The sequence below is a fragment of the Palaemon carinicauda genome, chromosome 38 (assembly GCF_036898095.1).
Source record: "Palaemon carinicauda isolate YSFRI2023 chromosome 38, ASM3689809v2, whole genome shotgun sequence".
In the NCBI taxonomy this organism is placed as follows: domain Eukaryota; kingdom Metazoa; phylum Arthropoda; class Malacostraca; order Decapoda; family Palaemonidae; genus Palaemon; species Palaemon carinicauda.
Genome location: NC_090762.1, coordinates 37,442,943 through 37,457,128, shown reverse-complemented (window position 1 = coordinate 37,457,128; position 14,186 = coordinate 37,442,943). Strand labels below are relative to the sequence as shown.

General features: G+C 34.9%; 2 protein-coding genes across 2 annotated transcripts in view; one reads left to right on the top strand and one right to left on the bottom strand.

Annotated features, from left to right (window-relative positions):
- LOC137630140 (receptor-binding cancer antigen expressed on SiSo cells-like) overlaps positions 1-13,789 on the bottom strand; it is an 81,291-nt gene extending 67,502 nt beyond the window's left edge. The window contains exon 1 of the mRNA XM_068361597.1: positions 13,764-13,789. The gene's annotated coding sequence lies outside the window, so the exon portion shown is untranslated. The remainder of the gene's footprint in view (positions 1-13,763) is intronic.
- On the top strand, positions 4,261-10,147 carry LOC137630293 (dynein regulatory complex subunit 5-like). The gene is made up of 7 exons (XM_068361738.1): positions 4,261-4,344; positions 6,054-6,244; positions 7,086-7,164; positions 7,723-7,850; positions 8,258-8,442; positions 9,133-9,389; positions 9,845-10,147. Exons 1-7 carry the CDS (start codon positions 4,261-4,263, stop codon positions 10,145-10,147), a joined length of 1,227 nt encoding a protein of 408 aa, XP_068217839.1.
- Positions 13,790-14,186: the final 397 nt, after the last annotated feature.

Below are 14,186 nucleotides of genomic sequence, written 5' to 3'. Positions count from 1 at the left end.
TGGTGCATTTAAAAAAATGTATAATACACAACACTATAAAATAATAATATCTACAAGAAAAATTACTGATATCCTATATTGTCGAAATAACTAATATTAATAAAGAATGTTTTCAATGAGAACGTAACTTGAAAACAGTGTTTTGACATATAAGACGCCCGTTTGCTGTCATTAACCTCCTCTTCTTCTCCTCAAAGCCAAAATGGATTTTTTGACAATGTATCTCAGCATCTAAAACTCAATCTATGGTGTGTATGGGTGTATGTATGTGTGTGTGTGTGTATGTACATATATATACACATAAATTCAGCAATAAACAAGGTACTTGAATAGGATGTAATTTTCTTTAAATACCGTATATAAGAGCTGTCTGTGGGATAAAAACTAAAAAAAAAAAAAATAACTAATTTACTATAGACAAACAAATATGACCCAGACACTTACACTAAAAAGAACAGTAAATAAGCATTAATTTTAACAACTGAACATGTGGGAAAGATTAAGATTTAGCTCTAAGGCACAAATTATGGTAGAAACATTTCTTGTGAGGCATATCTTTGATTATTGTATTTGGAGTTGGGTCATATATGGTCGTTACAAGATCCCACTTAAAAATTAAATTATAAGCAGAGATTTCACAAGACAGGTAAATATAATCAGCTTAGAAAACCAGAAAACACTAGTTTTAATATTACAGTGGAGCACTGCACTACTTATAAAATACAAAAACAGAGTTACACTAAGTATTCTGTTCTAGTTGAAAATAATAGGAAAATAACCAAATATTTAAAAAATACTAATCTACCCTATATAATAAAGAAAATTATCTGGCTATATATATATATATATATATATATATATATATATATATATATATATATATATATATATATATATATATATATATATATGTGTGTGTGTGTGTGTGTGTGTGTGTGTGTGTGTGTGTGTGTGTGTGTGTGTGCGGTCACGCACAGCTCTCCCCGCCGCTCAGATAGAAGAAGAGGGCATAGTTGTACCCCAGTGAGAGGGAGGGGTGCATGTGTGTCCATATCTAACAATATTTAGTCGTCATTTTTGATAGGTCGCGTACACTAGTCTTTTATAATAGGAGATTCTGGTGAAAGACTTTCACACATTCTCAGTTATATTGACAGGGCTTTCTTCGATCCTCATCCCCGGAAAGTGCATAAAAAATAATGTTTTTATAGAAAAAGATAAGCAAATGAGCAACTAAAATACAAGAGGAAAAACGAAAACAGAAGCAACGGTCGAAGAGCATTTCTCTCCAGGAAGCCCATAGCTACTATGTAAAGAGACTATTGAGCAGTATATTTGCCAATATATCACCCTCTCCATGCTGGAAGGATTGCCAGAAGTTCTAGCTGTCGCTGGGAAAACTACCAAGAGGAGTAGAGACTCAAGTTCTTACTCAAAGTGAAGGAAATGTAAGATCTGAGCATATCGTACTTCAGCAGACGGGTTAGTTGGTAAGCATTCAAAAAGTACCTTTGGCATAAGCGAAATATGAAATATCTAATATGTGACTTTATCGATAATCGGATTGATTTGTGGTCTGTAAATACAAAGGATGCCCGTGTTATTTTGAAAGTTGTTGAATACTTAATGTCGCTTCCATACTCAAAACTAAATTTTTTGGTTCACATTATTTGAAAAAGACAGTTTAGGTAAAAATAGATGGGTTCCTTTCCCCACACGTCAATTGTGAAAAGAGGATGGATTGAAAATTTCGCAGACAAAATTTTCAAATAATTTCAGAGCAAACATGTCTATCAGTGTGAATATTCTTACATTATTGTGAAAAAAAATATATGGTTTTCCACCTCCTATTGGAACTAAATGACAAGGATATAGTCAATTTGAAATTTTGGATATTTAAAGCACATGTTATACACCAACACACACACACACCAACAACAACATCAACATCAACAGCAAATACAGCCTTTATAAGTTCACTGCAGGACATAGGCCTCAGACATGTTTTTATTCATGTCTGGGGTTTGAATATCATCACCAAGCTGGCCAGTGCGAATTAGTGATGTTGGGGGACTTTGGTGGCCCTGACTAGTACAGCTTTGCTGATCATGGCGATGCACAAACCCTTTCACTACGTTAAGGTATCCCCACTCAGAAAGGGATATATATATATATATATATATATATATATATATATATATATATATATATATATATATATACACATGTATGTATATATATATATATATATATATATATATATATATATATATATATATATATATATATATATATATGCACACATACACACACACACACACACACACACACACATATATATATATATATATATATATATATATATATATATATATATATATATATATATATATATATATATCACTAACTATTACTCCACTCCTACTGTTTTAAATAAACAGTGCTACTCAACGAGCAGAAAGCTCCCTGTTGCCATGGTTACAGTATAAACAACCATCACGATTTTCTGTCAACGGTGGTAACAGCGCATTGTGAGTGCAGCAACTACAAAACTCACTAAAGTATTCAACATTACTATTTACTAATTCGGGTAACTTGCAATCATCTGTGGCTCTAATGGTCCCAGAACTCCGTGTGCTCAGTTTGAAAGTCATCTTGAAGAATATCAACGGTGAGTTTGTATTGCATTTTAATGGACAGTTGGTGTTTATGCATGTCAATATTATTTTCTCTATTATGGGTGAGTACTCGGCATTGGCTTTATACGTGTTATTATGATATTTGCGTTAAATGCAAGAAATACTAGTTATGTAAACAGACTTGCAAGGGCACTGACCGGAAAAATAACTTACCCTAAGAGTACACTGTAATAATACATATAGGCAAGAATTACAAATACCAATAACCATTAAAATAATTCAAATAATACAAATAATCATAATAAATAAAATAATAATAAGGCAAAATAATAATAAGGCTAAATAGAATAATTAAAATAACAACATTAATAATTGAAATTTAAATAGAATAATTAAAATAACAACATTAATAATTGAAATTTCCAATGCTCTAGGAAAAAATAAGACACATTAATCACCCAGAGATATCGCTTGATAAAAAGGAGCACTCTGTCAACTACAGATGTCGAAGTTCTCGTCAACGTTCATTCAAGAATAATCTCCAGTTATTAAATTCTCTTGATGCCAATGACAAGAATATCCAGTGGAATCTTAGTTTAATAGTCTGTTTCATCTGTTAATAGAAAAATATCTCGATTACAAGCAAGATAAGCTAGCCTGAAAATCACACACACACACACACACACACACACACACACACACACATATATATATATATATATATATATATATATATATATATATATATATATATATATATATATACATATTCATATATATTTATGTATGTGTGTAAATATATATGTGTATGTATGTCTGTGTAAATATATATGTGTATGTATGTGTATAAATATATATGTGTGTGTATGTGTGTGCGTGTGTGTGTAATTTTCAGGCTTTCTAATTTTAGTTTTAATACAGAGATCTTTATACATACACACACACACTCATATATATATATATATATATATATATATATATATATATATATATATATATATATATATATATATATACATATATATATATACAGTATATTTTATACATACACACATGTATATATACATAAGAACGGATAAGGAACAATACAAATAATGTCTTGCCACTTCAGAGAAAAAGGCGAAAGGGTATAACGTATAGACAATAGACAGAGAATGTCAATGTTCGGGATAGTTGAAATTTAAAAAAATAATATTTATTACAGTTCTAATATACTCATAAATAAAAAACATTTACTCTTATAAATTCCATTTAATCCCCCATTTGCCAGACTACAATAAGCTCTTCCAAGATACAGTTGTTGGGAAAAAACGAGGAGGTAATACTAGTTCATACTTATGAACCTTTCTGCGTTAATACTTTCTTACTGTTCGTTTTCCTTCGAAGATTATCCCAGTTGCTTCACACACACACACACACACACACACACACACACACACACACACACACACACACACACACACACACACACATATATATATATATATATATATATATATATATATATATATATATATATATATATATATATATATATATATATATATATATATATATATATATGGAAAGGAGCCATGTAAAATATTGACCTCAGGTCGTATTGGGATTTAATGAAATTGTAATGATATTGATTTTCGTCTGGGAAATTAAGAACTCTGATAGTAAGCAGATACTACTTAAAAATACTCCATCATCGGTTGCTTTCGTAATAAAAAATCAAATAAGGGAATCTTAAATATACCTACACACATGATAAATATTTTGCCTTGACCTCTTTATAAAAAGACTTTAAATTAGAACGGATATTCTAAAAAGTAAAAAAAACAGAGAGAGAGAGAGAGAGAGAGAGAGAGAGAGAGAGAGAGAGAGAGAGAGAGAGAGAGAGAGAGAGAGAGAGAGAGAGAGAGAGAGAATCATCACCAGTGACCGCCATTATCCTAAGTTACAATTACTTTCCCCCTACAGAGTATACGCCTCTGTCCAAACTAAATTCCCGGGACTTAGGAGAAGTGTGTGAAGCTCTTCCACTAGATCTTCCTCTTCCGACGGCCTTGGCTCTGCCCTTGGAGGATTCCTATTGGAAGAGGAGGGCCTTGGCTCATTATCCTCCACCAAACTTACGTTTGAAGGGTAAGAAATGGAATGGCATTTCAGTTTACTAGGAAATTCGTGAAATTTAAACTATTTGAGACTAAAGAGATTACTTAAACCACTTTTGACTCGACTGCCTTCGCCTTCAAACTCATATGTTTACGCAGTCCGACAACAAAACCGGAGAAAAAGGACAGTGAGAGACAGAGGGGATGGAGACGCCGAAGGAAAGCAGGAGGGAAAAGGAGAGGTCGAAGGAGGAGAAACTCCCGTAGGAGGGAGTCGCATAGGTAGCAGCAGCAGCTCCAGCAAGAGGCACACGCCCACGAAGACGGCGTCCTCACACCCATACGCTGCTCTTTCTGCTGGGCTTCCCCCAATCAATGTTAGTTGTTAGGTCTTGGCATCACTTCTGAAGGACGAGACTTGTACCTTTCACTGTTTTGGATTAGAGTTTTCTTGCTTTAGGGTACACTGGGGCTCGCTGTTCTTATTCCTCTTCCTCTTTTTTCATTAAGTTTTTATAGTTTACATATGAAAGATGAGATTTGGTGTTGTTGTTGTTCTTGAAATATTTTATTTTAACTGTTTGTTGCTTCTCTTGTAGTTTATCTATTTCCTTGTTTCCTTTTCTCACTGGGCTATTTTTCTCTGTTGGGGCCCTTGGGCTTATAGTATCTTGCTTTTCCAACTAGGGTTGTAGCTTAGCTGGTAGTAATACAACAACAACAACAACTACTACTACTACTACTACTACTACTACTACTACTACTACTACTACTAATAATAATAATAATAATAATAATAATAATAATAATACTTCAAGTGACGTTAAATACAGGTCTCGTCAGAATTCGTCTGGTTTTCAACTTGTTAAGTAATGTCCAACTGTGAACCCACAGGTTACATGATCTGAATTCCAATATTTTCATTAGTAACTGAAATTAGCATTTGTTCTACTAACTTTCCATCAACCGAATAACAATTTTTCATCAGTAACTAAAATGGGACATAGTCAGAATGTCTACTATATTCATTAATGGTTAAGTCAACACACCAGAGTTTTTCATTGTACTACAATAAATACAATTTGAATTACTATCTTTCACGCAACATAGAATTAGGGAATCCCAAGCAACGAGAAGCAACACTTAAGATAAAAATGAAAATCAATATTTTAAAAATTCCGAATATTCTGTCATCACGTCAGCAACTTTTAACTTATTATCCACTTTAACGAATCACTGAATTTCGATCGATAACCACACAACTGTCTTCCCTTTACTGTTGCAAAATGACCCGACTCATCTCCTACTCAAACAGGTCATAAGATGCGAAGATCAATGGCAGAAAGCTTATCTCGAGACTCATCTCGCCCAAGCAATCAGTGCCACGTCAGATAACAAGAGAGGATGGCGGCTTCTGGCACCTCTGCTCAAGCTTTGCGAGAACCACGTGAAGTATCTACACCTGAGCTCGCTTGCACCTGCCACTCCAAGCAAGGAGGCAAGAAGGTAAACCCCTAATGCACAGCACTTATTAAATTCGGGTTGTGGTGGCCCATTGGAAACGTCTTTTCTCAATGTTCGAATCCCGCTAAAGCTCGATAGCTTCTTGTAGTGTCTGCAGCCTCACCCTCCTTGTGAGATAAAGATTGGGGGGAGGGAATTTAGGGGAGCATATAGGCCTGGCCTTCCTTTGTCTCATATGTATATATGGTAAGTCCCTATGGTATTGTCCTGCTAGCTAAGTCATTGTCACTGTCCCTTCCTTCTGCCATTCATGAGTGACCTTTAAAACGAGAAACAGGTGGGTTAAAGGTATATGAATAAAATGCAAACATCGCTAATTGATGTTCTACGATCTCCTTTTCAAATTCAGCGTTTGCTGACCAGGCCTGTTTATTGACATATAAGGTGATGGTGTTATGAGTACACAAGAGGTCCCATTACACCAGTTAGGTTAACTCGTCCCAATTTTACTCTGGTTTCCTCCACGGATCTGTGGTGATTTCGTGGCCTCTAGTATAAAGCTTTATTTTTATTCTCTGCTTCAGTATTTAGTTTCTATAACCTTATCATTTATTTTCGAAGAAGGCAAGACCTAGCAGAGTGGCGTTTAGATCCTTACATCGTTTTTTTCTTATTACAGTCCCTGGCCAGATAGGGTATTTGATTCCTGTCCCTTCGATCTTTTCATAAAGTTATTATTATACTTCTAAGTGAGGGAAGACTAGGAATTCTTCACAAATGCTTACGGTCGAAGGAAATCAGTAAAGATACATTGCTTTTATGAATCAAGGCACTCTCTCTAAACCAATAGCTTCATGTAGTGCAAGTCATTGTTTCATTGCAGAGACAGCGCCAACGAGGAGCAGGGAAGTCTTGAACATCTGAATATGTACGACGTCCTGACAGCTCTGCCAAATCTCGAGGTAAGCAGTCGTGATCCTATTACATGAACTCAAAGGGTCTATTAGCATTTTACCAAAATATACTAATAGGTGCATGCATTAGATCTTGACATTCTTTTCGGAGATTTACACGTTATAAATATGTGTAAAAAGGGGGGAAATACATTCAAGTAGAATACTCAACGGTAACGAGACCAATGTCGACTTACACGGCCTACGTCTTCTTTCTCACCGTTATCTTTACATTAAGGGGTCGGTTGCCTGATGCGCCCTCTCCAATACCTTCTATCAAAGTAATAATCTTCTACCAAACCTTTTCTCTCCATTCCATGCTTCACGTTATCTCGCCATCTAATTCTCTGCCTTCCCCTCGATCTTTTCCTTCACACCAGGTTCCTCCCAATCCCTCCTCACTCCCTCCTCACCATCCATCCTCACCATCTTAGTCGTGAAACTCTGATCACCTCTGTAATCTTCACTATGCCTGCCATTCTTCTTATTTCACCATTTTCCAATCTTTCAAGCAGTGATATCCCCATAATCCATCTCAGCACTCTCATCTCTGTTTTCTCATCACAGGGTCTAAGTATACGCTATCAAACAGTCGTGGAGGGAGGCGACCTCTGTTGGGGGGACCACGGTATCTCTGTACAAGACGCTTCTTTTCTATCGGCAGCTGTTTTATCCGGGAAAATCACTCGTCTCTGGTGAGGAACTTTCTGTAATGTACAAATTGCCTTGCATATAGACTGTCGATGGCATTTTTAGACAGTAATCTCCCTTATATATATATATATATATATATATATATATATATATATATATATATATATATATATATATATATATATGTATATATATGTGTGCGTGTGTGTGTTCACGCTCAGTGGCAAGACGTATAACTACTCGGTTTCCCACCGTTACTCGTGTAGGGAGAGAGAGAGAGTACTCATACCTTGGTGAGAGGGGATGTAGTTAGGAAAGGTGGAGGAGGTGGGAAGGGTTGAATGTGTGTGCATATATCTAAATATTACGCAGTCATTTTTGACGGGTCGCTTACATTAGTAGAGAATAATTTGCTTATCAATATATATTTTATCTCTCTACTCTTTAGCGTCTACGAAAGTTGTCTAGACGACGATCGCACAGACGTCTTGCTGAGGAATCTGAAGAGCCACGAAACCCTGAAGGAGCTGGATCTTCAGAGTAATTTCATCTCGTGCGCGTCCCTCCCAGTTTTATGTGACCTGATCACCTCCACCTCTTTGCAATCACTCTGTCTTCTCCATAACCGGATTGGTGGGTATTTCCCTTCTTGGTCTCATTGTGACTTGGACCTGTATCCTCGGATTTTATGTCAGCATCGTAGCTATGCTTTTGAGAGGACACTTAGTAAGATACTTGAAATTAGTGGTTTCTCCCTGGGACAGTAAGAAGTTTAAAATTACAATTCTGTCCTTGAGACAAGAATTAAAAATACCCAAATTTTTCGAAGTAAGATACTGATTTTGAATACCGTGGATATTACCTAATAGGAAATTAAGTATGTTATGATTAAAGTCTTATTAAAATACTTAAAATAGTTCAAATTTTACCCTAGTTTAAAACTCTGTCAAAATGCGTTGCGTTACTTTACTACGGGATTTTAAAAGTTATTGTATCTTGTGCTATCAGTACTATGTCCGATTTTATTATTCACTTAAGATGAAAAATTTAAAGAGAATATGTGGAAAAGCTTGAGTTATCAACACCTCTCACGTTCCGCATATATCTATCTATCTATCTATCTATATATATATATTATATATATATATATATATATATATATATATATATATATATATATATATATATATATATATATATATCATAGTCTTTGTGTCAGATGTTTATAAATGTCCGTGAGAATGATTTAACCACACGTATACATTACCAACTCGTATGACCCGATCACAAAAATGTGGGACTTGACCTGCGTCTCCTCCACAGGTAGCAAGGGCGCCAAGATCTTGGGCGAGGCATTAGCAAAAGCTCCCTCTCTGAGATCCCTGGTAATCGACCTCAACCCACTTTTGAGCGAGGGAGGTATAGCCATTCTAGATGGAGCGGCCAAGGGAGGGCAGCTCCACGTCCTGTCCATGGCTGGGTGCCGTCTCATGGACGAATGTTGGCACTACGTCGCTCAGGCACTTACGTCAGTGCCAATGCTCCAGTACATTTGCTTGGCGTCTAACCCTTTTCGCCAGGTACGAATGGAGACATTTGTCCATATATCTTTCATCAGATTTGAGAGTTGAAGATTTGTTATTGATCACGACCATATGTATTTGGTATTTTCTCATTAACTGGCATTACTGTGTTGAGATGTAACAACCGTTTTGAGTAATTGATAATTTTAAAGCACCGTCAACGATAAGAACAAAAACTAGAACGATTATAACAACAATGTTATTATAAATACTAATGATAATAACAAAATAATAAAAATAATAGTACTAATAATACAATTTTGTGTCTGCATTTTAATAAATTTCGAAAAGCAATTAGAAAGATGAAAGTAGTACAAATTTTAGATTGCTCAGTACCGATAAGTTGGTCTTAATAATTACAAAAAATCCTTAGTGATAATACTATGGCATGCCTCGTTGCTACTCTAACTTAAACAATCAATTCTTAATGAAGAAAAACGTTTAATCCCCAGAAACCGCCAGAGAGCGTGAGATCAGCAGCAAACAACGTTTCGAAAAGAGGTCGCGTCCTGTTAACTAACCTTGATGGCAAGACATATCTCTTGGGACACGTCGAAGAGGGTCGTACCTTACCGGATCCTCTGCTGAACCTAAGGAATAAGTTGGCTACACCTCTTACTCCTGAAGCTGCTGACGAAGACATTCAGCATTACCTTCCTCTTCATGGAATTTACCTTAATCCTGAGGATTTCATGGTTGAGGAGGAACTGGAGGGACTTTGTCTCTTCTCTAAGAATTTGAACCCTGGGCAGTGAAAGAGAGTCAATGGGAACATTGAAAAGTTTTGACCCTGGGCAATTCAAGTCATTTTTACCAGCAATGATTTAGGTGAAGAGTTCTTTGGATGTGGGCGTTGAAGGGCGAGTTTGACTAATAATAAAAGAGGGATGGGATTTTGGTAGAGGCCAATAGCAAAATGTTCGGTGTACATTAAAACAAAAGTTTGGTGATGCCTCAGAGAATTGCGTTCGAACCATAAACAACGGGAACAAAATATTATGGTTATAATCACCAAGAAAGGGAAGTTACAGCCACAAGCTGAAGACAAATATGATTTTACACTTAAGCACCAGAGGTTCAAATCTTAATTTCAACAGAAGTCATTTAGGGATAAGTAATTGTAAGTAGGAAGACAGGTTTTGAATAAACAAGCAAATAAAAGAATTTGTTCGTATGTAATTAAGGAATTACATTTTGATCACATTAGCGAAGAAGGTTTCAGTTAAAGACAATACGAAAAAAAAGTCTATCCCAAAACGACATAGGGATGGGATATTTTTATCTAAATCTACAAAAGCAGGTTTTTGAACAAAATGACCATAGTCGCCAGTAATAGATGAACAGGATGGGTCTTATCTAAATCTACAAAAGCAGGTTTTTGAACAAAATGACCATGGTAGCTAGTAATAGGGGGATTGTTTTGTCCTTAGTAGCAAAAAATACGAGAGATATGTTATTTTATACAATTAAAAGGTTGAAAAGTTTCCCTAAAATTAGCAAATATAGGTATTGCGCAAATGTAATATCCACAATCAGCAGATGATGAACGTTTTATCTACAAGGAATATAAGCAGATTTTATTGCCTAGGAATTCGTTCTCAAGAAGAAACTCTTTAGCTATGATAAGCAGCTCTTTTAGGAGAAGGACACTCCAGAATTAAACCATTGTTCTGTACCATGGTCTTTCACTGTCTTGGGATAGAGTTCTCTTGCTTGAGGGTACACTCGGACATACTATTCTATCACGTTTCTCTCCCTCTTGTTTTTTAAATCTATCATGTTTCTCTCCCTCTTGTTTTTTAAATCTATCATGTTTCTCTCCCTCTTGTTTTCTAAATCTATCATGTTTCTCTCCCTCTTGTTTTTTAAAGTTTTTATAGTTTATATGAGAAAGACTTTTTTAATGTTGTTCTTAAAATATTTCATTTTACTTGTTAATTACTTGAAATTTCCATATTTCTTTTCCTCACAGGGCTATTTTACCTGTTGGAGCCCTCGGGCTTGTAGCATTCTGCGTTTCCAACTAGGGTTTTAGATTAGCAAGTAACAATAATAATGATTTGCAATATTTCAGTTTATCATAGCGAACTCTAGGTATAGCTAAGTAACTGATACAGCATCATGTAACGATGGTTTTCAAGAACGGCTTTAAAAAAATCAAGAATCTAGAATATTTCAGACGACGAAGAAGGCAGTTAATCACAGATTCAACTTAACCTTCCCGAAATTAATTAAACATTCTAATTGTCTATTCCTTTAGTTCTGTTACATGAATTCTATAGCTACATTATTTTCAAAATCTGATCAATTGGAATTTTGAACTTCAATTGCCTTTGAATACCATTCGCCAATGACGTATTGTTATGTATATCAATTAGTTATTTAATTTTGAAATGAATAACATCATTATGAATAGTTAACGTGTACGTTATTTGTAATTGTTTTCTATAGGTGAGTGATAATTATATATTTCAAATTTGTTAAGTTGCAAATAAAATATTTGTTTGTGAAATATACCGATTTATGATGAAACTGTCGTTAAACTGCGTTTTTATAACAACAATCTCATTATCTACACATCACAATCTTGAAATTTTGCTGATCGCTGCCAAACTATATAATTATCAGACAACAACAACAACAAAAAATGCCACCATTTCTAGTCCACTGCAGTACAATTGACCTTTAGTCATGCCTCGGTTTTGGCCATTTTTCATTACCATGTTGGCTACTGCGGAATGGTGATGGTGGGACACTTTAAGATGATCGCTCACAGCCAGTGCAGTTTTGCTGATCAAGGCAGGACATAAACCCTTTCACCACGTTAAGGTATCCCCACTCAGAAATGGATATATATATATATATATATATATATATATATATATATATATATATATATGTGTGTGTGTATATATATATATATATATATATATATATATATATATATATATATATATATATATGTGTGTGTGTGCATATATATATATATATATATATATATATATATATATATATAAATATATATATATATATATAATATATATATATATATTATATATATACAGTGTATATATATATATATATATATATATATATATATATATATATATATATATATATATACCAACTCTAACCAATTTTGAATCAATTAGTTCACCAAACGTTCAGCTAGGCTCCACAAGGCACTAGATGAGTTGGAAGAACTATGCCTACATTGGCTGAGAACTATGAAGCGCGAAGTAGGAAATGATGAACGGAGAAGTATTGAATTTAAAGCTTAAGATAGAGATGACTGTGAAATCTAACCGAGGTCTTTCGCGTCAATAAGCGTAGATGATGATATATATATACACCATGAAAGTTTTGTCTTTTCGAGACAAGAACCCGTTTTTATTCTCTACTATAAGATGGGATCCCTTCGCTGTTTTCAATTCTTTACACCTACTGGTTGGATTGAGATACTGACAGTCTTTACATTAGGTGTCTTATAATGGATAACCTTCACTGTTCTAAATATCGAACAGACATGAAATCTATTTTGATAGTCTTAAAAGTCGTACATAATTTCAGCCTAAATATTGAGAGCAGATGAAATGACGAGAAGGGATTAAATACCTAAATGAATTAAATTCTCACTAGAATAATTAAATAAAAAGACCAAAAAAAAAAAAGAGAACATACTGTATATGACAAACAGATCTATCCATAACAGAGTAATCGAAGTTTCCTATATATACGATGTACACCAAAAAAATGGATATACAGTCTAAGGGATTAAAAGGAACAGAGGGAGACTATATTACCCTTATTAAATGGAAAAGTCTTGATCATTACATTTTACTGAAAAAATCCCTATAAATTACCCCCTTCTCTATACCTGTGTTGTCCTTAAACATCGTTCCTTTTTAATAAAGAGGCCCATCCCACTCTTAGGTAAATATACTTAGGAGGGCCTTAGACACAAAGAGAGAGAGAGAGAGAGAGAGAGAGAGAGAGAGAGAGAGAGAGAGAGAGAGAGAGAGAGAGAGAGAGAGAGAGCAAGCTGACATTGCCAATGAGGATGAATAATTTGCATTCATACTTAACAACGAAAACAACAACACAAAATGCAGGGCAAAGGCCTCAGACATGTGGTTATTAATGTCTGGAGTTGGGCTAGTTTTCATTACGACGTTGGCCACTGCGGATTGGTGATGGTGGAAAACTTTAATCTGATCGCTCACAGCAAAGTAACCTAGTATGGGTAGCCCTGACTAGTACAGTTTTGCTGATCATGGCGATACACAAACATTTTCACCACGTTATGGTATCCCCACTCAGAAAAGGACATGCTGTACTTTCCAAAGAGGTCAGTAAATGAATATCACTTACCTTACTTGTTGAAAAACCATCGAAAGATCTGGAAAGAGAAAAGAGAAACATTGTAGATACTGTTTCTAATTATCAAAAACGTTTTTTTAAGGAAACTTCCTCAGTACGAAAAAAAAAAAAAGAAATCAATTGGCCATGTCATCATCTCAATAACCCTCAGAGAGAGGTAAGGGTAAAGGTGTCTGGTTTCAGTTCCAGTTTCATCAGAATAGATGCTCATCAGAACGTCAGCCGGACAAGTCCAAACCCCACTTTGGTGCTCAACCACATCAGAATTATCCACAGTAAACAGATTAAACTCATGGCCCCGACCGGGCATCGATCTGCTGCTCTGCCAATGCCAGGAGAACACGTTACAAAATCATCAGTAGGATATGATATTTAATAAAAAAGAAATTATATTAAGGAATAAAACACTAAATA

Excerpts from the sequence above, each read along its gene's own strand:
- LOC137630293 (XM_068361738.1), top strand. The coding sequence starts at position 4,261 with ATGATATTGATTTTCGTCTGGGAAATTAAGAACTCTGATAGTAAGCAG. Across the intron at positions 7,165-7,722 it reads CAGCTCTGCCAAATCTCGAG|GGTCTAAGTATACGCTATCA; the intron begins GTAAGCAGTCGT and ends TTCTCATCACAG. Across the intron at positions 9,390-9,844 it reads CGTCTAACCCTTTTCGCCAG|AAACCGCCAGAGAGCGTGAG; the intron begins GTACGAATGGAG and ends TTTAATCCCCAG.